General features: G+C 55.0%; 7 protein-coding genes across 7 annotated transcripts; 5 read left to right on the forward strand and 2 right to left on the reverse strand.

Annotated features, from left to right (window-relative positions):
- Positions 1-127: 127 nt before the first annotated feature.
- On the reverse strand, positions 128-559 carry CCOS01_13644 (uncharacterized protein; the record flags this gene model as incomplete). The annotated part of the gene is made up of 1 exon (XM_060461790.1): positions 128-559. The coding sequence occupies one exon, from the start codon at positions 557-559 to the stop codon at positions 128-130; it is 432 nt and encodes a 143-aa protein (XP_060307510.1).
- A 1,213-nt stretch (positions 560-1,772) lies between these two features.
- CCOS01_13645 (uncharacterized protein) lies at positions 1,773-3,674 on the forward strand (the record flags this gene model as incomplete). Its single annotated transcript, XM_060461791.1, has 2 exons — positions 1,773-2,304; positions 2,530-3,674. 2 exons carry the CDS (start codon positions 1,773-1,775, stop codon positions 3,672-3,674), a joined length of 1,677 nt encoding a protein of 558 aa, XP_060307511.1.
- A 5,989-nt stretch (positions 3,675-9,663) lies between these two features.
- CCOS01_13646 (uncharacterized protein) lies at positions 9,664-12,213 on the forward strand (the record flags this gene model as incomplete). The annotated part of the gene is made up of 1 exon (XM_060461792.1): positions 9,664-12,213. One exon carries the CDS (start codon positions 9,664-9,666, stop codon positions 12,211-12,213), a length of 2,550 nt encoding a protein of 849 aa, XP_060307512.1.
- Positions 12,214-13,813: 1,600 nt separating this feature from the next.
- Positions 13,814-15,519, forward strand: CCOS01_13647 (acyltransferase; the record flags this gene model as incomplete). Its single annotated transcript, XM_060461793.1, has 2 exons — positions 13,814-14,141; positions 14,213-15,519. 2 exons carry the CDS (start codon positions 13,814-13,816, stop codon positions 15,517-15,519), a joined length of 1,635 nt encoding a protein of 544 aa, XP_060307513.1.
- Positions 15,520-16,676: 1,157 nt separating this feature from the next.
- CCOS01_13648 (WSC domain-containing protein) lies at positions 16,677-18,386 on the forward strand (the record flags this gene model as incomplete). The annotated part of the gene is made up of 2 exons (XM_060461794.1): positions 16,677-16,830; positions 16,933-18,386. 2 exons carry the CDS (start codon positions 16,677-16,679, stop codon positions 18,384-18,386), a joined length of 1,608 nt encoding a protein of 535 aa, XP_060307514.1.
- A 3,535-nt stretch (positions 18,387-21,921) lies between these two features.
- On the forward strand, positions 21,922-24,114 carry CCOS01_13649 (FAD binding domain-containing protein; the record flags this gene model as incomplete). Its single annotated transcript, XM_060461795.1, has 4 exons — positions 21,922-22,205; positions 22,263-22,642; positions 22,701-23,735; positions 23,786-24,114. The coding sequence occupies 4 exons, from the start codon at positions 21,922-21,924 to the stop codon at positions 24,112-24,114; spliced, it is 2,028 nt and encodes a 675-aa protein (XP_060307515.1).
- A 1,027-nt stretch (positions 24,115-25,141) lies between these two features.
- CCOS01_13650 (uncharacterized protein) lies at positions 25,142-25,462 on the reverse strand (the record flags this gene model as incomplete). The annotated part of the gene is made up of 1 exon (XM_060461796.1): positions 25,142-25,462. One exon carries the CDS (start codon positions 25,460-25,462, stop codon positions 25,142-25,144), a length of 321 nt encoding a protein of 106 aa, XP_060307516.1.
- Between the last annotated feature and the right edge of the window lie 629 nt (positions 25,463-26,091).

Below are 26,091 nucleotides of genomic sequence, written 5' to 3' on the forward strand. Positions count from 1 at the left end.
TGGGCGTCTGTTGGCACCCAGCAAACTACCTACAGTACGGATACGCAGCCAGCCAGCCAGCCAGCCAGCCAGAGGGTCCTCGTCGTCGGGTACTTCAAACAGGCCGGCAGCAAAATAGAGCAAAAGACTACCCGAACACAAACAAGAACGGGGAAGCTGTCAAGTTCCCTTCAGAGTGCGGTCGGTACATCCGGGTGATGCTTGATGGCCCGTCTCGTCTCGTCTCGTCTCGTCCGTTTCGTCGCTTTCTGGGCAGGAGACGGAGTGAAGAACACAGAACGGAGAAGGGGAGCTCGTGGCTTGTCTGAACGGTGTGTCCATACGAACATCCATCTTGTACCGTACCTGCATTTTGCTCATCCAGAATTAGAATTGACCTGCTGGCTGCGCCATCCTCTCGTCCCAGCCCACCCACACACAGCATGCCACCCACAAAACGACACAACTCATCATCCGGTGCGGTAGGGCCAAAGCACCGTGGCACCCAGAAGCCCACCAGCACAACTGCACCACCCACCTGATGTCCGCTTGGCCCCAGAGCCAGACATGCAGAGGGCATACAGACAGACAGGACCCACCCATGACACCGTCTCGTTCGCCTGGTGTTCCTGTTCCTGGTCCGTCGCCGCCGTCGCTCATCCGTCCACACATATTCCCAAATCCACCCACTATCCAACGAGTGTGGCGGTCCACTCACACTTCTAACCTGCTCTCCCCCCCCCTTCCGAGTCCACGCGCTAGGAACGGAAGCCCATCCCAGCGACCGAGAGCTACGTACCGACAGAGGAGGGATTCCGGTACGTATCTCCACACACCCTAGCCGGGTCGTCTACGTACTCGGATCCACACGATACGTACTCGTTTACCCCTGGCCCCGGTCGACTTGTGTGGGTGAGACATGCCTGCGTGGAGAGGGAAGACGAGTGAGAGAGAGAGGAGACGAGGGGACGGGGGTTCGAGGACGAGGGTCTGTCGACTCGAAGGCGCGCTAGGGTCTGGGATGGTCTGGTCGGGTCTGCCACTTGGCTTGGTACTCAGTGTCCTGTACCATCGGCCTATCGACGACTTTTATCTTGCGCCAGTCGGTTGATCTTGGTCTCTTTCTACTTATCCCCCTTCACCACCCACGTTCATTTCACTCTCGCTATTTCATGATCGACACTCCGTTCGGCTACAGTGCGCTGTGATCTTTTCTTCTTATGACCTCTCGGTTCTTCCTTCTTTTGAGACTCGACATTTGGGAAACACTTCGACCTGCTCGAACCATCCCGTCCTTCCTTTAAACACAACTACAACTCAGTATCCATCAACCGTCTTCGAGCACATAATACACCAAGCCAGTTCAACTCTATCATACCTTTTCGATCTTCCAACGACATCTTCCGAGAACAGAAGACAGACAGAGAAACGCTCCAGACGAGTTCCATGTACAACTAAGACAACCCACACTTTCACTCATCGAGTCATCAACACCCTGACGGTCATTGTCTACCAACGACCCGTCGTCCTATCCTTCACACAGAAGAAACCGAAACCCACCGTCATTAGGCCAACTGCCCATCACCCAGTTCGAAAGAACTTGGATTAAGTGTACAACATCGACTACGCTACACCACGCATCCTACGATTAATCAGTAACGACGGACTCAAACACCCCGCCGACTAACACCCACAGCTCAACACGACAACCTTGTCTGGTGCGTCCCGCATGAGCAATAAGAGAACAACGGATGGAAGAAGTTAGGAACTGATCATCAAGCAGACGCATCACAATGGACGCCACCATGATGACGGCTCAGGCAATGGGACAAGCTCCCTTCCTCTACTACCGCCCCGAACAGAAGCTCGACACCTCAAGGCACCGTGGTCACTTCTCGCAGCAGCCCACCATGTCCCAGCACATGCCCATGTACCCCATGGTCCCAACTCTGCCTTCAACGCCCATCTACTCGCGCCCTAACTCGTCCTGCTCGCAGCCCATGGGCCCTACGCTGTACAGCAACGGACCCGCGAACATGACGCCGATGGCATCTCCTCAACCCATGAGCCACAAGCCCGCCATCATGCTCGAGACGGAGATTTGCGACGATAGCCTCTACTTCCCGTCAACACCGCCGCTGTCGACCTGCGGCAGTGCCATCAGCAGCCCCAATGCCAGCTACGATCTTCTCCAGACACCGATGAACCCCATGTTCTCCGGTTTGGAGGGTATTGACGGCCTGGAGGGCTTCAAGGAGACGCTGGAAGTGCCTGAGAACCACGCTATCGACTGGAGCAGCTGCGGGTCACCCCCGATGACACCTGGTAAGTTGCAATCATACTGCGTTTAATTTTCCCTCTTCGTTGTGCACCGACTTTTATGCTCTCGACCTGCAATTCCATACACTTTTGCGCTGCATGGGCCTCGGCGGATTTTTTGACCCCATTCCCAACGGCCTGGGTGGTGGTGGTTGCCGGAAAGCAAGTTTGGCGGGGCACTTCGTGGGATTTACTGAGGGACGTTTTTCGGAGGCTAACTCAATTTGGCAGTCTACCTCCAAAACCAAGCAGCCCAGGTCCCCTCGCTTAACACCAACACTAGCGACCTCCTGTCCACCGCATCTTGCCCTTCACTTTCTCCCTCTCCCTCACCGTACGCCAGGTCTGTCGCGTCTGAACAGGATCTTGACTTTTGCGATCCTCGCAATCTCACTGTCGCTGCTGCACCCAACACCTCCAACCCGACTCTGGCGCCCGAGTTCCCCGCTTTCACCCTCGGTGATGAGCTCAGGAGTGAAGTTTCTGCCAAGACCCCTACCTCAGCCCCTTCTCAACCGACCTTTGACTTCAACCCTGCTTTCCCTCACGGCCTTCCCGCCTTTGAGGACCTGAGTGATTTGGAGTCTGAGGACGACTTCGTCAACGGTCTTGTCAACCTCGGCGACGCTCACTCTTCTGAGGTCCGTCGTCCCCGTGCCTGCACCGGCTCCAGCGTCGTCTCTCTCGGCCACGCCAGCTTCATCGGCGAGGAGTTCAACTTTGACGAGGCGGATTTCTCTGCGCCGGCCTGCCTTCCCAGCCCCTCCTCTTCCTGCTCCGACAACGACTGCCACCAGGTCAAGCGTCGCAAGGTAGTCAAGAAGGACGCGAGCGAGTCGGCGCCCAGCATGAACACAGCTTCTGGAGCTTCCCAGGCTGCTAGCAGCGAGCAGCGTTCCAACAGCCAGGCTCCTGCTTCCGAGGCCAACAGCTCTTCCGACTCTGAGTCCAACTCGGCGCCTCTCCCGGCTCCCGTCAACCGCCGCGGCCGCAAGCAGTCCCTCACCGAGGACCCCTCCAAGACCTTTGTCTGCGAGCTCTGCAACCGCCGCTTCCGCCGCCAGGAGCACCTGAAGCGTCACTACCGCTCCCTCCACACCGGGGAGAAGCCTTTTGAGTGCCACGAGTGCGGCAAGAAGTTCTCCCGCAGTGACAACCTGTCTCAGCACGCTAGAACCCACGGCAGCGGCGCCATTGTCATGGAGCTCGACGACTCAGCCGTTCACTCCTTTGACCACAGCATGATGGGCCACCCAGAAGACTATCACACTCTTGGCAAGGTCCTCTTCCAGGTTGCCTCTGAGATTCCCGGAAGCGCCAGCGAGCTCTCCTCGGAAGATGAGAACAGCAAGAAGAAGCGCAAGCGCTCTGACTAAACAGTCCGAGCGACTTGTTTTTTTCGCATTCAATTTCAGCATCGACAGCGACTAACCGTCGCTCTCGATCATGCCCGACACGACTTTGATGACGACAACTTCTTTTTTGATATTTTTTCCTTCTCAGGCCAGCCCCGCTATGTTTTACGCGGATAGGTCACTAGGGTCACACAGGGTGCCCTTCCACAGGAGGACCATCATGAACCACCAGAAGATGATCCGCCTTGGGAAGGGCCACATGCGAAAAGTGCAAGCGGGTTTGGGCATTTTCTCACCAACGCATTATCTTCCACTGTATCAGTATTTGCGACGCCAGACTCGCCGACTCCCCCACAGGTCTCGGAACATGGTCAGCGTCGAAGGGATGCGTTGTTTCAAGGGCAGCATTGATGATCACCACCAAAAGTTCAAGAACGCAAGGGCAAAGGCAAGAGCAATCCGGAACCAGGACAACGGCGTGTAACGGCGGACTTTGTTTCAAACAGACTCACAGCAGCAGCATGATTGTTTATTCGTTTGGATTTTTTTTCGGAGACAGAGGAAGAGGGAAGACACAGAGACACAACCCAAGACTCAACATCCATCCAATTTTTTTTGGCAGCGGCCAAAGCGTACTTTTCTCTACGCTCGTTGTAATCTCTCCAGCATGTTCGGAGGCCGGCAGCCAGCATCGCATTTGGAACATGGGAACATTTCTTCTTGTGCGCGGCGACCCGACGCTCGGATACCTCTCTCTCGGGAAGGTTCACCGTCTGCGGGTTCGTCGCCTTCATGTGTTTACTTTTTTCACCATCGAGTTGGGATTCTTCTCGTTTGAGCTCTTATCTTGTTGGTCGCGGATCCAATTCAGTGTGAGAGAGAGGAGGCGGAGGCGGAAGCAGAGGAGGAGGGGGTGCTTGGAGTGCAGGTCACCTCATCATCGGACAAACAGAAGATGGATTTTCATTTCTTTTCGCCGCAAAAACAACTTTGTAAACCTGTACACACACAAACACATTTCTGAACACAAAAAAAAAGAGAACACTTTTACGCGCTGCCAAAAACTTTTCCCTACCTAGCCCGCATCTTTCCTGTGATCAATGCCTCCTCTCCCTAAGTGCCTTTCGCGTCCCGCGTTGTGTGATCTGACTCGGGGGCTGAACAATGTTCTAGTTCATCGATCGATGGGGGCTTGACTTTTACATTCCTTCGACATGGGCTCAGCTTTTTCCTACCTAAGACAAGACATCAACCGGTGTTCCAGCCCGGAAAAGGATACCGTCGTCATGCGTTGTATTCGCCAATCGGATGTTTTATGGTTTCTTTTTTTCTGAATCTCTGAGGTCTTTTCCCGATTCCCATTCTTCTTCCCAAGTCTTTTCTTAGGCATTGTCTTGTCTCGCCAGCGGGATGTAACTCAGCTTAGTAGCTAACATAACACCCCCCCTCCCGACGTGCCTGACTTACACACCTGCCTTAGCGCCGCAGCGTTTATGACTGATCGAGAAAAAAAGTCCACCTGGCTGTGTGGCACCAGGTACCCGAAACGATTCCAGTGCGCCGCCCCCTTCAACGGCGGACGGCATTTGAAGTGACGTTTTTTTGGTTTCTTCTTCTCTTTGTTGGGTCACGCCGCCACGGGTGTTGGTCTCACTATCTTTTTTCCTTTGGGAACTTGGGAACCTGCCTAGCACGCCTAGGCTCTGGGAGTGAGTAAGGCGTGCGTTGGGGTTTTTTGAGTCATCACACTTGTCAGCCTGCCGCGGAACTGACTGGGTAGGCTGTACGCATAGGTAGGTCGCGCGTCTTTCTTTGTTTGTTCGACAGGCCGGGCTCCGCTCCCCATTCCCCATTTTCGGTCGCGGACTGAGGTCCGGCTGTAACGGTCTCATTCTCCCACTTTTTCTTTTTATTCTCTTCGCCAAGTTCTCTCCCACACTATTTGCCATTCTCTGGGTGGACATTTGACATGGGCGATTCCCGGCGGGTTCGGTAAGACCGTCCGCACGTCGTTTCGCTAGTCAGGACTCTGAAGGCTATGTTTAAACGATACTCCGTGATATGGTCTGTAGCTCTACTATCCGAGTCGGAGAGGAACTATGGAGGGTGCGATAGACGTGATGAACAAGTCACATTACAGGTGTAAGTGCCGAGGTAGGTAAGTGAAAAAAGCCTAGCCGAGTACACACAGCATGCCTCACCGCAATCGTACCATTGACGGCAGATATATTTCGGATTACGAAGTTTTGCTCTGTTTCTATAGGTCTGTCACATTCACTCACTTTCTTCTTTGCATGGCGGGGTGATGTGATGTGGTGTCGGACGGTAAGGTGGGTTGATCCTTTTTAGAACCGAGGCAATTCTATCCGGCGGGAGGATGATCGAAGCTTCTTCTTTATTCTGGTTCGATGGAACGGCACCAAGGAAAAGCTATCGGTGGTTGAACAATTTGATTTTACCGTGCCACTGACTACTGTGTAAGAGAGGCGCGAGTCGTAGGAGAGGTACGTCAGCCTGTTCTGTCAGCAATGATGCATTGCATGGTCGTATACACACTACACACTCACGAGTCACAGTGACGAGCTGCCAAAGACTGCTGTCAGGCTTGCCCTGCACCGATACGAGAGGATTGGGGGCCGGGCGGCGGGAGTGGGATAATGCTATTGGACTTTTCGTTCGGTTTTTTTTTTGGTTCGACGCGGATATTGCTTGCCCAACATCGAGTCAAATCCTGGACCGACCACTACCACCACCGTTACACAATGGATCAATACAAACCATTTACTACTCCGTACAAGCTTTCCCCCCGGCTTTGCCCTGCCTATCGACGGATGCCTATCCGTAATATGTACCTGCTTTGCTCGCCTGCCCGGGTGCCCGGCTCGTTGGAAAGCGTAAAGTTCACCTGTTGGTTCAGTTGACTTTTTGGTATTAATATCGAGGGTCATGTCTTTTGGGGGCCATGCAACGTGGCTCGTGTACCTGACTAACGATGCGGGAAGAGCAGAAAGTCAATCTTGCGCTTTACCGCAGACTGGTAGCCAAGCCACCCACTAGCTCCGTTTTCGCCGCATCCTTCAGGAAGTTTAGGAAGTTCAGGCCCTGTCTGTGGTTCGAATCGATGAAATTCGATATTGGATCTTCCTGCTAGGTGCCTTGGCTCTCGCAAGGTGCACGGAGCAGTTTGAGCAAACTTCACATTTACATGGGATGGGGGGGGGGGGGGCACGGATGTGAAATAGCAAATCTGTGTTGGTGGTGACTATTGGCTCTTGTTCATCTTACTGGTCCCCCCCCGCGCGATGGAACAGTAAATTAAAAAAGACGGCAAAGCGACGGTTTAGTTTGGAGCGAGATGTGACGAGAGTTGCAGGACTGGTGATTGCTTCTTCTCACCGCTTCATGAGGGATGGGGTCTGAGCTCGAGCAATCCCTCCCAGATGGGCTCGTCTCCTCATCTCATTCTCATCCTCTGAACTACGGCGATTCTGGGTGAAAATTCTGATACCGTCCAAGATCCATATTGCGCTGGTCAAGGCTTCAAGCTCTGTCAGGTTTACCTGATGGACTGGCGGGGGCAAGTGGATGTGATTAGGCTGGCAAGAAGTTGCACTTGAGATTGATTGACCGGGCTTAGTCAACAGGGTCTTGCGGATAGTCGTCGCGTCTCGGACAATTATCTCTTCTCTTGCCACGAAAGTTTGACGGGTAGGTTTTGCTTGATGGGGGATGGTGCTTGAACCGTGCTCGTAGGCTAGCAGTGAACTATTCGTATCTCTTCTGCTGATGTGATTATGACACAGAAGGGCCCTCTGATGGACATGATGGCGATGGTGATCACGGACTCTTGGTGGAATTCAACGTGGACAGGTGACTTCACAACAAAAGTCCTAACTCGTCTTTGACAGTTCCCCCGTGGTGGATGATACCTCAACGAAATGAAAGCTGGCCCATCACCGTTCATCCAAGGGCTGGACTCTTTTGGCGCAAGCAACTTGATAGGTAGCCATGCTGCCGTAGGGACAAGGCGGGCATTCCGGGTAATCCAACGTCGTTGTGCCGGTAGCCCCAGTTTCAATGTACATGTTCCATTGGAACCCGCAAACCCGTCCCATTGCCTCTTTCCCCCCTCACTCTCAATCTTTTTTTTCTTTTGGTCTTAAGCGAGTTCGCTCGCGAGTCGAGATTTTCTAGAATTCCACATGGAAGTTCAGGGACGAGGGTGCCGGCGGTGTAAGGTTGACTGGAGGGGCCTTGGAGGGTATCAGCCCATGAGGCATGAAGCGAACTCCAGTGACAACTCCAGCGCAATCTTGGGGCGGCCCGCCCGAGCGAGGGTTATCTTCAGAGGGGCACCTCTCGACTCGCACGAGGTGGAGGGGGGAACTCGGGAGACTGGAGACTGAGTGTGAGCCTGAGGGGAGAATGAGACTCTACGGATGTGGAGAGAGAGAAAGAGAGAGGTCGAAGGGGGATACCTCAGGCACAGGCATAGAACGGCAGTCCCGCTAATCTACAAGGCCCGTCGCCGCCCGCGACCCCAAAGCCCCTCTCCTTCAAGGCTTCAAGGAATCAAAGCCAGACCAGGTCCCCTAACACTAACAGGACCGGCGAAGTTTGACAAAGCTGAAGGGATTCCCTCATCCTGGGAACCGAGGCGTTCGAGACGGCCGGGCCCCCGGGAGGACGGCCAGGTTTTGGAATTTCCCTCCAGGCCACCCCCGAAAAAGACCCCACCCGTTGTCCACCAGTCCCGAGTCCCCAGCGGCGCGGAACTGACCGGGGCCCCCGACTAACGAATATCAAATTACCACCTTTGTTTACCATGTCCCAACCACCCATGCGCCGAACGTAACCCAGACCAGAGACAGCCCAGGGCTAGCGAAGGGTATGAGAATGGATATGCTCCAGTCAGTCGTCGTAACGGCTTTTTATCATGCAACAGTCGTGTTTGTAATGTGGTACTGTACCGTATGTTGCCCCCTCCCCTTCCCCCCAAGGGCCCCCGGGACAGCATCCACTGATGGGCAAAGAAGGAGTCGAGGCCGGCCAGTCGGATCTCGATGGAAGGAAATCGCTGCGAGGAACGACTGGAGGGCAGGGTCTCCATAGCTTCTATTGCATCCAGCTGCCGTGCCGTTTTTGGCGGGTACGGAGTACCTCACCTCACTTCACCTTGTCAAGCTTGTCTTGCCTTCTGGAAGGTATCTTATGCGTACGGATACCGTCACCAGGGAATGATTCGATAAGAGCCGGGGAGCATCTTGACGGCTGACCACTACCCACATCATCAATCCATGCAATAGAAGGAATTGCGACTTCCATTCCTCACGTAGGATGGGGGCATTATACTAGCGGAGAAGCTGCAATTGCTGTGAGGTTGTGAATAATGCAGGTACAATAGATTATTCTTGACCTTTTCGTTGTAAGTTAACCGTTTCCTCCTGCTTTCCGTATTGGGCTCCATTTCGAACTTACGGTCAGTGGGCCCGTCTTTTTTTCTTTCTTTTTTTTTCTGTGAACGTTCCCCTCCTTCCCCTCCATGGTCAGAAATCCAAACGTCGTACCGGGTTCCTCACTGACTCCGTCTTGTACCACGTCAAAGGCTCAAACCACTTCAACACTCATCAACCTCCATCCGCAGTCCCGGCCTCGCGACGCCGCGACGTCCCGAAGACGGAGCTCCTAGTCGTTCAAGGGTCCCCTTGAGGTCTAGACGAATCTGTCAGTCCCCATCCCGTCATACCTCCGTGGTGCGCGGAGACCCAGACAAGCCCATCAATCTCGGACCATTGACTCTGTGCACAAAGGCTTTCCACACTTTACGCCCGGACGCATACGCCAACGCGAGGGCCTGCACATAAATTACACGCTGCACAGCACGGATCACGGGCACAAGGCACACACATATCCGTAAAGACACACGGACAGACGTACTCACCCGAGTCCCCCCAGTCCTACCGTCCGCCTGCATAACGTCGGACGCCAGGCTGAAGTCTGCCTGCCTGCCATGTCATCCGAACAGCTCAATGTCATCGCCCTGGTCTCGGGCGGCAAGGACAGTTTCTTCTCCGCCTTGCACTGTCAGAGGAACGGGCACCGACTCGTGGCACTCGCTAATCTCTTCCCCTCCGCCTCCGTCAGCGCCGGCTCCGACGCCACGCGCTCGGCCCCAGCAACCATCATTTACAAGCCCACGAGGGATCACGTAAAGGATGTTCAGCTGTCAGATCAGTCTACGGGAAAGGAAGAGAAGGTCGTGGAGGAGGAGGCTGGTAAAGGGGCCGACGATGAAGCCGACCTGAATAGTTTCATGTACCAGACCGTCGGCCACCAGGTCATACCCCTATACGCAGACGCCACCGGCTTGCCGCTCTATCGCCAGCCCATCTACGGCGGTGCCAAGTATGAGGGCAGAGACTACGACTCCCATGCCGTGCCGTCAGGTGGTCCTGACGGCGACGGTGGCGGCGAAGCGGGCCCAGAAGTCGACGCGGATGAGACGGAAAGCATGGTGCCCCTCCTCCGTACCGTCATGGCGAACCACCCAGAGGCCAACGCTCTCTGTGCGGGAGCCATCCTGTCCACGTACCAGCGGACGCGCGTGGAATCCGTCGCGCTGCGCCTGGGCCTCACGCCGCTGGCGTACCTGTGGAAGTATCCCGTGCTGCCCCCGGTGGTTCCGGGCGCCGTCGAGGACGCCCAGCTGCTCCACGACATGGCGGCCGCCGGTCTCGACGCGAGGATCATCAAGGTCGCGAGCGCGGGGCTTGATGACGATTTCTTGTGGGAGAAGGTGAGCAGCATCACGGGCGCGTCGCGCGTGAAGCGTGCTCTCGGACGCTTTGGCACCGCCGAGGGCGCCGTCATTGGCGAGGGGGGCGAGTTCGAGACGCTCGTGTTGGACGGCCCGCCCGGGCTGTTCAAAAAGGCCATCGAGGTGCCGGAGTCCGGCAGGCGGACCGTGAGGGAGGGCGGCGGGACGTCGTGGTTGAGCTTTCAGGGGGCGAGTGTCCGAGAAAAGCAAACCCTTGACGCGGGCACGGGAGAAAGCTGCTCTCCGCCCCGGGTTCCCAATGCCTTGGATCCCCGGTTTCAGTCTATCCTAGAGTCATTGCCCGCGGCTCGGGATAGCCAGGTGTCAATAACGGACTCATCATCATCCGTTGATGGCTTCACGCAAAGTAATGGCAAAACACCGGTTCTGCCGAGAACTCCTTCGGACGATATCCACTGGTCCTTTGGTGCTCAAGCGGTATCGGGTCAGGGCTCCTCTGTCGAGCAGCAGACTGAGGAGATAGTACAGCAGATTCAGAAGCTTCTTGCTGACCACACTCCGCCGCTGCCGACTACGGCCATCACCAATACCATCATCGTCTTGCAGTCCATGTCGGATTTTCCAGCCATCAACAAGATCTACAGTAAACTCTTCCAGCACCCTAATCCTCCGTCCAGAGTAACGATTTCTTGTGGCGAACTACAGGCCGGAAGTGCCATCAACGTTCATCTGACAATAAAGCCTGCGCTGGAGCCTCGTGAACGGAATGGACTTCATGTGCAGTCGAGATCGTACTGGGCGCCAGCCAACATCGGCCCCTATAGCCAGGCTATCGATGTACCCCTGAGGAGCGGCGGTCAAGATACGGCACACGACGGTATCAGAGCAGTAACGATTGCGGGCCAAATTCCGCTCGTCCCGGCCAGCATGATCTTGCCCACGGAAAAGGAGGGCAACCTGGAGATGCAAATCACTCTATCTCTGCAGCACCTCTGGCGCATCGCCACCGAGATGAAAGTGCAGCTCTGGACCAGCGCGGTAGCATATTTCCCGCGCACACCAGAGGAGGCAGACATGACACGGCAAGGCCAACTTGCCGCGGCCGCGTGGAGGGCCGTTCACAAGCGCGACGAGGACGAGGACGGAGACGGCGATGGAAGTGGCGGACCCGATCTGTGGGATCGCAAGTTTAACCCGGCGTACATGTCTCTCGGCGAGGACGCCGCGGCGGCGCAGAAGCTACCGGATTGGTCGGCCGTTGTGACGACCGACGGAGACGACGGAGAGGCCGAGGGTTCCGTTCCGCCTTTTTTCTCCGTCGAGGTCGAGGAGCTGCCTCGCCAGGCCGGCGTCGAGTGGCACGCCCACCTCGGCCTTGCAAAGGCGCCCTCGTCGTCTGTCGAGTACCGGTCAGCGGACCAGGCGCCTTCGGCTGATGTTCCTTTCTACAGACGTGTTTGCCACGTTATCGTGTCGGGGACGTTGGTGCATTCTACAGTCGCGTGGCTTGCTGTCAATGGCCCTGCTACACGTGCGCCGAAGTCCTTTGATGAGGTGGAAGAGTGGGTGAGGAGGGCGTATCGGGAGTCTGTTGGAGATGCTGGTGAAGGAAGAGATCAACCGTATTTGGTGTATCTCAATGTGCCAAAGTGTGCGGTTTCTGCTGCGGCTCCGGCCGGATCTTCTGGAGGAGAGAAAGGGCAGGCAACGGCGTTTGTTAAAGCCAGGTCGATTTGGGGGGTTGATGGAGAGGAAGTTCTCGCTCTTGGGCTTTGGAAGTAAAAACAATGGGTGGCTTTCTATGAAGAAAATAGACAAAAGGTTCAATTTGCAAGGGAATTGGAGTATATTACTGCTTCTGTGACTATCTCTTCATGACATTCCATTCGGCGCTCTTCCGGGGGGTTGGCCTTTGAAGTACCGAGGCCCCTATCTCCATTCCTCAATGAGTTGGCTATTCACTCTACAGCCGGGAACATGATTAATGAAGTCTCAGAATTGAGATCGAGCTTATGGAAGGAATGGGCCATCGGAGGCGTTGCGCAAGGATGAGATATACGATTGGGTGGCAGTCTACTTAATCGGTCTCTTGGTTCGCTCATATGGAATACACTACCAAAGAGCAATTACGCACAGGCGCAATCTCCTCCCCAGAGCGCACGTTAAGTTCAGAAAATATCGTAAGTACAACCGAGTGGAGAGACAGTTCGCCGCGGTGGCATCTCCTGACATGGAGGGAAGCAGACGTGATATGAGAACCAGACGGACGGTCAGAATGAATCGCAAACACCCTTTTCATAAATCATCGATTCGAATGCGTCATTCGTCCACCGGCTTCTAGTGTGCGACTCGGGGCGAACTGACAAACAAAATAGCATCGTGATATCTTGGTGAAATCCACGCTGATTATGTGTTATGTTTGTAAGTCTGGTGTGTTTGAAGTTGACATCGAGGTGGGCAGCATTGGCGAAAGCGGGGTGGAATGCTGCGCGCCCTTCATTAAACGCTAACTGATCGCAAAGTTCAACAAGGTAACTTGGCCGAGCGGTCTAAGGCGCCAGACTCAAGCTTACTAAGCTTCATTCGTTCAACGGATGAGTATTCTGGTCTCGCAAGAGGCGTGAGTTCGAATCTCACAGTTATCATTTTTGCATTTCTAGACCATTGACATGAATGCCTTTTACCAATTACTATCACAAAGAGTTGGTTTTGTGTAACATGAGGCAATGAATGCGACGGGGAGCAAGTGGACGTGGAATGCTTGTGTTCGTCGAGGTCCGAGCCGCGCACGATGGAATAAGTCAACCTTGCACGAAGGAGATACGCTGATGTATGTCTTCTTCTCATGCACAAGTAAGTAGTCGTCAGCCGCGCCATTCTATGTTGACGACATACATCGGAATAGATGCAAACGGAGCTTACGCCGCCTCTCGGGTGACACCAAAGCCAAGCCAATATCCGAGACGTCTGCACATAATTCCCGGCACGAGGAGCGAGTTTCTTGGCCGAATTGTCTCACTTCCCACGCCGTGGCTTTCGATCCTATCCGCAATGCGTCCTCACGAACGACCTCATTGACGTCGGATTCGCCCTAGACGGCGACGATCTTGGCGAAACCCGCTAGCCTTGCCCGGCTGATCGTTTTCAGATCGATATTCAGAAAACAACGTTGAGGGCTTGGGAACGGGGAAGAGATGGCGGCACGATGAATCACCGGCCTTTCGGTATGGTTTAATACGTGGTGCCGGTCCGCTCATGCTTGTGCGGCATGCTGCTATCGGTTTTCCGCTCCCCTTTCTCTCTCTCTTCTCCTGTCGATCCACGAGGAGAACAATCCCGCGGAGGCTTCACATTCTTGGCAGGACTGAGGACGACATAAGCCATGCCTGGAAATATTGGGACTGACGCCATGGCATCGCAGGCTGAGTGTCACTTGAGGCACTTGCCAAACTCATACGACGGCGAGGGGATCGGCCCATTGGACCTCGACACCCCGAGCAAGGAGGCCTATGAAGCAGAGGAGGAGATCCCGCTGGTGGATCACGACGACGACTTTGGTGTCGTTGTTCCTCGGACACATCCTCGAGCACGGCAGCTGCCTGTGTGGCTCCGATACCCCAGAAACATCTTCCGTGCCTTGATTCCAAGCTTCCTCAAGGCCTCAGATCCGAATGCCGTCCAGAAGCCGCTTCATCCTACAGCATGGCTCGGTGAGTTCTACTTCAATTCGCCTTCCAGTCTCAAAGGACAAGAGCTAACAAGAAACCCGCCCCAACCGCAGATGGTCTCCGGGGTGTAGCCGCCTTCTTCGTCGTCTGCCACCACTGGTCCCTCGTCACAGCCAACATGAACATTCATCGCGGCTTCATGAGCGACGATGACCCCATGTTCATCCAGCTGCCCATCATCCGCCTCGTCATCTCCGGCTTCTGGTCCGTCTGCGTCTTCTTCGTCATCTCCGGGTTCGCGCTGAGCTACAAGCCCCTGAAGCTCCTCGGCCAGCACAAGACGGCCGAGTTCGCGACCGCGGCCGCCTCGTCGGCCTTTCGGCGGCACATTCGCCTGTTTCTGCCACCCGCGATGACGACGTTTGTGATTGCGTGGATTTCGTATTTCGGATGGTTCGAGATCCCCACGTCGGGCGTAGCCGTGCCGGCGCTGCGGCCGCCACGGTTCGATCGTGCTTACGACCAGCTGTGGGACTGGGCGATGAACCTCATCGGGCTGTCGGATCCGTTCGGGAGGAACTTGCGGAGGGGAGAGGGGTACCCGTACGAGCCTACGCTCTGGACGATCCCGATTGAATTTGATTGTTCTCTGGTCATCTTCCTCGCTCACGTCGCCTTTTCGAGGTTACGCACCCGGGTTAGGCTCGGCATGAACCTCTTCCTCGTGGCGTACACCCTCTACTTCAACTACTGGCAGTACTTCCTCTTCCTCGCAGGGCTCCTCTGCGCCAACCTGCACTTCTACTGGCAGCCTGCCATAGCCAATAACACCCTGCCGTACGTGGCAGCAGCAGCAACCCCGGGACCACATGGCCGCTTCGCCCGGCTGAGCTTCTCCCTCACATCGTCACCAACCTACAGCGTAACCAAAAAGATGCTCGGCACCCTCTCCTTCCTCGGCGCGCTCTGGCTCCTCTCGTACCCAAAGGGCACCGGCACGGCGGGCCTCTCGCCGGGGTACAAGACGCTCGTCGCCATCACGCCGGAGCGCTACGGCGAGGGCGAGTACCTCTGGATCCCGCTCGCGTCCGCTTGGCTCGTCTTGTCGGTCGACCGGTCGCCGTTCCTGCAGCCGCTCTTCACGAACCGGTTGATCCAGTACTTTGGCCGCATCTCGTACGCGCTGTACCTCGTCCACGGGTCGCTGCTGTGGCTGTACGGGTGGCACCTCGTGCGCTTCTTCACGGGGCTGACGGGGGCGGAGACGAGCGGGCAGTTTACGTTTGGGGTGCTGTTGGCGACGTGTTTCTTTATGCCTGGCGTGGTGTGCGTGGCTGACTTTGCGCAGAGGTATTTGGATGCCAATGCTGTCAAGTTTGCGGCTTGGTTTGAGGGGAAGCTGATTGACAAGAGGAGGTAGAGATGGGTGCTTTAATACTTGTATTGAAATGCTGTTACACTACCTTCTCTAGACCAGGGGGCCTGTGACGAGCGGGATGTAATGATGAGAGTTGTTGTAGTCTTGCGTGGGTGATATGGCAAAGTTGCGCCGTATCATAATGACAACAGATAATCCGGTATAAGACATCTGACTTGAGACGGGAATCATTCTTCCTCGAACGCAAGATTCACATCATCATGCCGTTGAGGAGAAATGAACACCTACCTTTAACACCAATCACTTTCCCGTCAAAGAAGGAAGAAGGAGAGATGAATATTGTCCGAACAGATTTTAAACCATAAAGCTAAGCCGGATCACCTGTTTAGGTTGGTTCCTCAAATCCCTCGAGTCGCCGCCGAGTCCCCTTCTCCCCCCACAACGGCAGCGGGGACTTTAATATTACAGACCGCCCCCCTGGTCGATCAGATAACTTTTTTTTTACATCTGATAGTCCAGCTTTGTCGGCCATTCCGCGCGGGTCTACGGAGTACGTTAGCCTCCCACGCTCGCATCCCGCTCGGGTTTCCTGATTTTCAAGGGAATTCCCTTCCTCTTGGTCTGGGGCAGGATTGCCTCCATTTCATGAATGATGTGAACTAGAACTGACTCGGCCGAGTCTAGAGAACTAGTTTATAGTTATTTGACGTTTATCCACACCTTTTCAGCTGCGAGGGTTTTTTTTCTCGAACCTGCAGCTATGAAGCAGCAGCATCTTCACACTGCAGAGGTTTTGTTGCCGCCAACAAGAACCCACGAGTTTCGGGCAGAGATGCTCCATCGGGCCAGGGACCCGATGCAAGCCAGATCCGTTTTCCTTTGACGTCTTGGCGATACTGGAGCTCTCGCTCTCTTTAGAAAAAAGTTCCTCGAGTGGGAAAAAAACAAAAAGACCAATTGACCCTCTTCCACGTAATGGAGTCAATAAAAACCCCCCGGGGCAAAATGAAGTGCCAAAAAGGGTCGGGTCCAATGCGATGATGGGGATTTATAAAGGAATACCCAGCACCAAATCTTCGCGCGTGCGACGTGGGTTTATTTCCTGGGATGTCTGCCAGCGTTCTCTCTCGTTTTGATTTATTTTCCCCTTCATTTGATCAGACGCTCGTTGGGGGTATAATTTGAGACCAGCTCTGATAATGAGAAGGGACGGACTTGTCGTCGCCGTCATCAGCGGCATCGCCGCGTTGTCGCACAGCGTGGGAGCCGCATATGCCTGGCCTTCCAAGTACGACGAGATTGAGGATATCCTCTCATTACAGACGGGATACCGCAGCAGGGGTTTCGTCGAAGGTTCGTGATCTACGCCTCCAGTCCCGCCTCTCTCGTCCGCCCCCTCCTTCGCTCCCCTTCCCTCAGCGTTCCATCTGGTTAACACACACGGATGACTTCCAGGCGTGACCCCTTGCTCCTTTGGCGGCAACATCGCCGGCCGCCAGTTCGCCGCCGAGTGGATCCGCACCGCCTTCCACGACGTAGCCACCACCGACGCCGCCGCGGGGACAGGCGGCCTAGACGGCTCCATCTGGTTCGAGGTCGGCCGCGCCGAGAACGGCGGCGCGGCCTTCAACAACACCTTCAACTTCTTCAGCAACCTCTACTCGATCCGCGCCTCCGCCGCCGACCTGCTCGCCATGAGCGTCGTCGTCGCCAACGCGGGCTGCGGTGGTGCAAAGATGCCCTTCCGCGCGGGGCGTGTCGACGCCACCACCGCCGGGCCCGCGGGCGTACCGGAGCCGCAGACGCCGCTCGACACGACGCTGGCGACGTTTGCGAAAGCCGGCTTCAGCCAGAGCGAGATGATTTCGCTCGTGGCGTGCGGGCATACCCTCGGCGGCGTGCACAGCCGGAATAACCCGCACATCACAGGCCTCGACCCGAGCCCGGACACGGTGACCAAGTTTGATAGCACGTTTGACGACTTTGATAACCGGATCGCGACCGAGTACGTGCGGGGCAACACGTCGAACCCGTTGGTCGTCGGGCACAACGAGACGCTCAACTCGGACAAGCACATCTTCTCGTCGGACGGGAACAAGACGATCAGGGACCTGGGTTGTACCAAGAACGGGTTCAGGACGGCGTGCGCCGACGTCTTTACGCGCATGATTGATACCGTGCCCGCGACGGTGCAGTTGACGGAGCCCGTGGAGCCCGTCGATATCAAGCCCTACGTCACGCTGGCGCTGAGCGGCAACGGGAGCCTCGCGTTCAGCGGCTGGGTGCGCGTGAGGACGACGGAAGGGACGGGGCGGGACACTGGCGATTTGGCCGTCCATCTGAGCTTCGCAGATCGAGGGGGCGAGGGTTCCGTTGTTGTCCCCGCGACGCTCGACGAAGGCGGCGTCACGCATGGGCTCTGGGGCGAGACGTTCGCCTGGTACCAGTTCGAGACGGCCATCAGCGCAGCGAGCGGTATAAGCAGCTTTCTTGTCCACCTGACGACGCCCTCGAGCAACGCCACATCCGTGTACAAGAACGACGGCAGCGGGTTCCCGCTAGACGACGCGCTGCTCTACCAAGCAGCCTCCTCTTGCGTCAACCGGACGAGCGTGAACAACGAGCGCACATTCACCGTCACGGCCGCGGTGTTGAAGGAGCGCGCGGGAGATGCCGTGACGATGGACGTTGTGCGTCTCGTGCGGCGTTCCGAGGCGATCCACAGGAGGCTCGACGTCGAGAGCGTCGAGCTCGCGGCGACGGGCAAGGAGGATAGCGGGTATGCGCTCTTCCAAGCCCAGGTGCAGCTTGCGACGAGCGGCTGGAGCACCAGCTTCGATCTTGTTTTGGGAGGGGAAAAGGAAGTTCGGGTTGACTTTCTGAAGACGCAAGCTTGTCCGCGTGTATGATGTTTAGGTGACTCTGATCACCGCGTCTGTGATTCTATAATTATAATTCATTGAGGAGATACCGCACCGCAGCTCAAAGCGATGGGTGAACAAGTGCTGGGTGATGTTAGAGTGTACCAAGATCAACACTATTTGGCATCATTACGCCCGTCGCGGCAGTTTGGAACTCTGAAACTATCCAGGATCTTGTCCCAAGGCTTCTGCTCAAACTGTGTCATTCCATATCACCAACTTCTGCCTTTAAGGACGTATATCGTCCTCAAGGAAGTCATATGGAAGGAAGAAGGACAATATACCAAGCGAACGCGAGACTGAGGCTACTGAGCATGTGTTGCCAGGATATTGCAAGAATGCGTGCGACGGCATTCCTCAGCAGTATCAGAGAGAATACCATGTGAAAGTTATCACAAATAGGGAAGAGGTTAGGTGATGTCCGAGCACTGTGAAGAAAGATACTATCACTCCGAAGCAAAACCGTATGACCAGCATCATCATATGGTATGATCATTTAGGGGCACCTTTCTACTACGCATCTCAAGAGTAGAACGAAGGCTTCTTCATTTGCCGTAGCTCGAGCGAAGAGCACTTGTCTAGCTCGAACACATGTGCCAAGTCGCACGATATGCTTGTGTTTGATTCTCGCATTCCCCAGAAGTCACTTGCCGCGGGGAGAGTGGGAGCTGTGACGCAGGGGAAGACTCCCTGGTGCCTTTTGCCGATTGTCCACGCGCAAACCGCATGATGAGACGGCAAAACTTGCCGTTCTCACAGCCAACCAGAATGTTCACACTGAGACGTAGGGGACGTTGTTATCAATCGAGCCATAGCGTTGGGATAGCTGCACCGATAGGCGAGCTGTCTCTCATGTTTGATCCGGATATGTTGGAAGCAGACGCATTCAATCCGTGACTAGGGGTCAAGCAATCGACGGTCGGCTCCGGTCTGCAGGCAGGCCTTGTACGCGGGGCCTCGCCGATCAGAAGGAGGGGAGCCAGGTCAAGCAGGGTAAAGAGGCAATGGAACTAGCCAGTCTAGTCAAAAAGCCCTCAACGTGCCGTCTTAGTCCCGAGGAACCAAAGACGGTGCTAGTGACTAAGACTTTCCAGAAAGAAACCTGGGGACGACCAAGTTGGCGGTACCCTCGGGGTCTGCTGTTCATGGCATTGGCGAGTGGGGTCAGATCGGAAAATCTGGAGAGCAGCCGCGTGGTGTTGTGTTAAGGCCGGCCGGGTTGGTCGATAGTTGGGCGAGAAAAAGCTATGAGGATGAGGCACGTTGGATACGGCAGTTGATAGAGCAGAAGGTATAGGCCGGAGCCACGCCATACCATGCCATTGCCATACGAGAGCGTAGCTGTGCCGCGCATGTTATGCAAAGGAAAGTCATCGTAGGCATGAAGTCTCGTAGGATTCTGCCATGGTGTTGTGAAGACTACTGCAGCGGTGTGGGAGGGAAATGGGCCCTAGGGTTCTGCTTAGAACTTGTTGGAAGGAACATGGAAAGTAGGGGGTCTCTGGAAGTTGCAGAAAGCCGGTGTCAGAAGTTGAAAAAAGAAACGAATAGGGCTCCGTCAGGGACAGTGACAGTGACATGTCGGATGCTGGCTGCGCTGCTACACTAGGCTGTGTGTATGATGTATCCGTTCGCACCTCGCCATGTCAGAGATGAGCATTGGCGTAACATGGGGAAGGGGCCGACGGGAGTAGAAGATAATGCCATGCCCGGCATCGGGGGTTTCCACGTTTCCAACCTCCGTGCTTGGTACCCGCTGGCGGAGCTAATCCCGGACGAGGATGGTCCAACGTTGACATTGGAATGTTTCCGCAGTCTGCTGGTGGTGCAGTGATAATACCTTGGGATGGGTAGATATGAGAGTCAGGGTGACAGATGTCGGCGTCTGCAAAGTCTGGAGTAATTGGCTCGTGATGGTGTCGTTCATGTATGTACTCTATACAGCGCAGCTTAAGGTATCCAAAGGTTGCAACTCTATCGAGAGAACCCACTTGGGCGCCGAGAGGACAAGCTGCCAAGGTGCATAGGCGGACCTTAGCGGAGGGGTCGAGACTGGAATCCGACTGAAGACTCCATCGAAAGATATGGGACGGTACTCCTTAGGCCGGATGAGGTTGAATGATTTGTGAGCAGCGACGTATCCATATCCATATCTTGCATGGCAGTAGTCATAGTGTAGAAGGAGAGGGTCTGAGTTGGATTGGGTGGGAGCTTGAGGTGGGAAGAGAAGTGAAGTGAAAGTGAACTACTGCGTACCTATGAAGTGGTGATGCTAAAAACGCTGGGCAGGTGTTGCTGGAAACGAGGCTAAAGTCAAAAAGTGGCCTCATAAACGGTCGCGGCTTGCCCCCGCCATGGCGTGAACGCAGTCATCCGTCAGCCTTCAGAGGTCCAACCCGTGGATTCTGGAAGGTGTGAACCAGGCACGCCAGGCCTAGGTAGTGGTATTCGTAGGTAGAGGAAGGAGCACTGAACGCACCTGCCACGTTCTGGAGCACACCGAAACGGGACTAGCGCCCAACCAGCTGGACCCTGCTGTCCCTTCCGGAGGGGGGTCGGCCAATGGGAAGAGGCTGAAAGTATGGCAGGCATGGGTAAATAATCCGTGGTGGTCTGATTCTCACTCGATTCCTGCCGCTCTCCAAAAGCTCATCATGCCACTTTCTGAAATCGTTTGAAGCATCCGCGAAGCAATCTCCAATTCTGTCGAACCACCCAGCTATCAGTCTGCAGGCCCCTCCCCTCTTTTTTTTTTTTTCTCTTCCCACTCTCTCGGTCTTGTAGGGACTCGTCGGTTGTTTTTTCCTCTCTTCCCTTCTTTCCCTTCTCTGATTTTCTCACCGTCTTGTCTGCCCTCTCTGCGCTCTCTCACCCCGTTCCCCGTGTGTGCTTGTCCCGCCTGCTGCTGCAGCCCTGGTCCAGCAGCATCCGTCATTGGTCTTGCTGCTAGTTCGCTGCAACTTGCAAACCCACCTCACCACACACCCACTATTCTGGTCCTTGGTCTCTAATCCGCCCTGGTCTGGCTGCATATTCAGCGACCCTGCCGTATCTCATATTATTATTATATCTCGAATACCACCTCCTGGGACCCAACACTTTTCCCTTACGTCGCACACAAGACAAAGACCCCTCGGACGAAGAGACACCACACTAAACCTCTTGACGGCTGGAGCCCGTACGAAAATATCCCGTTTCCCTCATCGCTTCGCTTCGAGCTCCACGCCTGCTTCAGTCTGTGCCTTTGAGCGCCAGTGTGGTGTATCTCAAGCCCGCGCATTACATCCTTGACCCCACGTTCGAAAGTCTTCAACCGCAAGCCGTGCGAGCGCGGCAAGCCAGCCTGAACACCTACACGTACCTCTCCAATAGTCTTCGTTCGACCTCGTTGGCGATTGGTCCTCTGCCATAGCTAGCTAGCTAGTCACTTACTTTGCAAACCACCCAGTATCACATACCGACGACCAATTACCTCGATTCGGTAGTCCTGTGAGACTGTGACATCACAACACGCCTCTCGACTATGGCACCTGGTGTACTTAACTCGGACGGCTCAATGGAGGACCAAAACGGACAGACTGCCCCGACGAACGGGCTGGCCGGCACCGCCGCTGGCCGTCTCCATGCTATCGATCCCACTGTAGACACACTCACCCTCCTGCGCAGCTTGCCTGAGCCTCCTATAGAGGCCCAGGTGTGCGTGGTTGGTGCTGGCCCCGCTGGTTTGATGCTGGCTGCCAATCTCGGGCGCTTTGGAATTAAGGTCGAGCTTATTGACGACAGAGCTGACCAGACGCCTGTTGGAAGGTAGACAATCCATACACACATACCTACCATGCCTCTGTAAGCTAATACCCGAAATAGAGCAGACGGACTGCAGCCCAAGACGATCGAGACTTTCCGTCAAATGCGCCTCGCCGACCCTCTGCTCCTCCGCGGTGTTCGTGTCTACGATATTTCCTTCTGGCGAAGCACTGCCGACGAGCCGCTGCACAGACTGGGCCGCGAGGTACACTACCCTCCCGTCATCGACGTCCTCGATCCCTACATTTTGCTCGTTCACCAGGGTATGGTTGAAGGCCTCTTCATCGATGACTTGAAGAAGCGCGGGGTCGAGGTCCGGAGGAATACCGCATTCGAGTCCTACAGCGTTCCGGAAAACAAGGCGGGGCCCCTACAGGTTAACTGTCGCACAAACGTAACCCAAGACCGGCGGACAATCCTGACACAGTACTTGGTTGGATGTGAGTGAACTACTACAAAACCGCTGCGCTGGGAAAGACATATACTGACCCGAAAAAGGTGACGGTGCCCACTCCAAAGTACGAAAGAGCATTCCTGATGCACGGGCTATTGGCCTTTCGCAACCAGCAATCTGGGGTGTTCTCGATGGCGAACTTATCACCGATTTCCCAGACATTTGGTCCAAGACGCTAGTATACTCTCAAGAATACGGCTCTATTCTAATTATCCCGAGAGAGAGGAATATGACCCGTTTCTACATTGAGCTGAAGGCGAACCCCAAGGCCGACAAGCGAGAGCTTGGCCAGGAATTCGTCATGGCTCGAGCGAAGAAGATCATGGCGCCTTTCGAGGTCGACTGGAAGTATATTGAGTGGTTCGGACGTTACCAGATTGGTCAGAGAGTGGCCAGTCGGTTCACCGACCCCCATCTGAGGGCGTTCCTCGCTGGTGATGCCAGTCACACGCACTCCCCTAAGTCTGCTCAGGGCATGAACACCTCTATGCACGACTCGTGGAACATTGCGTGGAAGCTCAACCTGAGCATTCGAGGACTCGCGAAGCAATGCCTGCTCGAGAGTTACGAAGAAGAGCGGAGAAAGATCGCTGTTGACCTGGTCAACTTCGACTACGAGCACGCCAATCAGATTGCGGGAGGTGACGCGGTAGCACTGTCAGAAAACTTCAAGACGAATGTCCGTTTCATTTCTGGCATCGGCGCTGAGTACTCTGAGAGCCCCCTGAACAGGCCCGACTCTCAAGGCCTCATTATGGGAGATGCCAGACCTGGCTGCTTGCTTCCCCCGGCCAAGGTCACTAGATACATCGACTCAAATCCTGTGGATATTCAGCTCGACATCCCGATGCTCGGACAGTTCCGCATTTACCTTTTGATGTGGGATATCCAGGCGTCGAGCCCTTTCCTGGAGACTTTCTGCCAATCCATCGCCTCGGCCAACTCTTTCATCAGCAAGCTCTCGGCCTCGGCTAGTGCTTCTTACGCTGCGCAGCCCAGACTGCCATCGTCTGAAGACATCTACTACCGGCCCGAGAGATACACGGCCGTCAGCCATCTCTTCACATTTGCCTTGATTAGTGAGTCTTGTTCACCAGAAATTCAGTTTAATCACTAACACTAGCCACAGCTACAATGCCCAAAGATGATGTGGAGATCTCGGACCTGCCTGCCCTGCTGCAGGACAGCCGCTGGACCTTCTACCTGGACGACATTCCAGAACAGGACACGCGTGGCCAGCTTTGCACGAACAAGTGGCTTGGTAGCCTCGGTCCCGGTGAGGTTTCCATTGTCAACGTACGACCTGACGGCTATGTGGGTTCCGTTGGCCGATGGGATTCCAGCATGGACGACGCCGGCGAGGAGGCTGCCCGCTGGCTAGACGAATACTACGGCGGCTTCCTCCAATTGCCTGGCGGCGCATCGCCTACCCCTACCGCAACCCCCATGGCAGTTTAGACAGATTCCCTTAATTTTGAGTCCGATTCAGGGACATTCTTACTCGGGCATATTTGTATCATACAAATCCCACTTCACACGACAAACGCGAACACATAATCCACAGCCTGAGAGACACCAGGCATGCAAGGAAAGACGCAGACACGAAATCATCACTTTCTCTCTTCCAACTTATCCGGCAGGTGTTGGGGAGTGTGGCGGCGCGGTACGGTTGTTATCACGGCATTTTCAGGAGCTAAAGGGGATAGTCGCTAAGTACGCTCTGTTGCAAAGCAGGGGTACTTGGATCTCAATTTTGTTTTTTTCCACCATAGCTGAGCTTTTTAGGGATGAGATTTACCACATGAGGCAGACACATGTCAATAGATGCAATATTTCATTACAGATCCCCTGCTTTAGGTTAACTCCCCCGGTTAAATTAAGCTCCACGAGCCCACGTATGCTGTGAGCTAGGGCAATGATCGTGAGAACATGACACCACGTTTGGGAGGGTTCATGCGAGCTGTCATCTTCTATTTCCCCATGTACCCACCCTGGCAGCTCTCTCTCGTCCCTTTTCAAGTCCCAAACCTAAGCAGTAAGCATCCGGGATCTTGTTCCCTCCGAAGGAACCGGTCGGTCTGCCGCTGCCCTGCTCGGAGTCTGCATGCGCTAGAAGGGAGGAGTGAGTAGCTTGTACGGCACAGGTCTAGGGAGGGATGGGGACCGTCACCGCCCAGCGGCATGCCGTTGGTCATCAATGAGGGTGCTGCGAAGTTCCGGGACGTGAGCATGATTCGATTCCGATAGGGCTGGCGTGAGGTTATCGTCTGATGTGATGGGGATCTAGACCTCCCACGCCATGCCGTACGCCCAAGCTGTAATGTACCTGGATATTGTGCGCTAGAGGGAGTTCGCTTCATGAACGTCTTCCTACCTTGTTCCGCATGTCGTCTGCTGGCTGGTAGGCATCGGCTTGGGGTTTCTCCCGCTGCTTAGATGCCTGCTTGTACGACCTCGTTCTCCGTTGGTGTCTTGTGGTTTTGCCCTATTTGGTTTGTTTCGTTTCTTCGGGGTCGTGGAGGTAGACGTTTGTTGTGGAGGACTTTTGAGGTGATATGCTGGGGATGGACTGACGGGGGTCAGCGCAGCTGTCCGGCTGGGTAAGTTTGCTATGCCGACGACGTCCGTGGTCCGGGTGACTCCACTGCGGCGAGTCGGCTCCGGTGGGATGATGACCGGAGCCCTCGTCACGACCGGCTTTTCGGAGGGCTGTTGGCCTTTGGCCTTCGGAGGAGGCTCGGGAGTTTAAGGACCTGCGGGGGTTTGGGGTTTCCGACGTCACCTTGTTGAGTGAGGTGCGCAACATGTGCTTCTGCTCTTTGACTTGGAGGTATTGGGTAGCTTGTAGGTCACCTCATTGGCCTGCGGAAAAATCCAGGATTCCTTTCTCAGGCCTCGCTGGAGGTTTAGTGGCGGAGCAGTGGGAGAGTCAGCCCTTCGTTTTTTTCTCTGCTACGCCTGGGCACAGAGATGATTTCCCTGAATACAACGATGATGAAGATTTTGAAGTTGATCATTTACTTGCCAATTGCGAGGATGCGATTGTATGTTGGTTCTCCAGTAGATATAACGTAACACTTCTACTCTGATACATGGGCTCTAGTTTATGAGTAGCCCTCAGCAGAACCAACTACTAAGCTAAACCAGGAGTGGACGTTGAGGTACACATTGGCATTAAAGAACAGCTGATGTACAGGGGAAATGGGCCGGAAGGTTTCGACGCTTTTTTCTGAAGATTGCCCAATGGCCCGTGTTAGATGAGCAGCAGCCCCTCGGTGACGCCGTCCACAGTGAAATGTGCGACCTATTTATAAACCACTGCTGGAGCTCTTGAGACTCTACAACGATCCAATATCATCGTATGAAAAGGTACGAAAGGGGGAAAATCAAATGAGGATGATGGTAAAGGGGTCTGTCTATTGTTGGCGTAGGGCG

Source organism: Colletotrichum costaricense, assembly GCF_030867565.1.
Source record: "Colletotrichum costaricense strain IMI 309622 chromosome Unknown Scaffold_18.1, whole genome shotgun sequence".
In the NCBI taxonomy this organism is placed as follows: domain Eukaryota; kingdom Fungi; phylum Ascomycota; class Sordariomycetes; order Glomerellales; family Glomerellaceae; genus Colletotrichum; species Colletotrichum costaricense.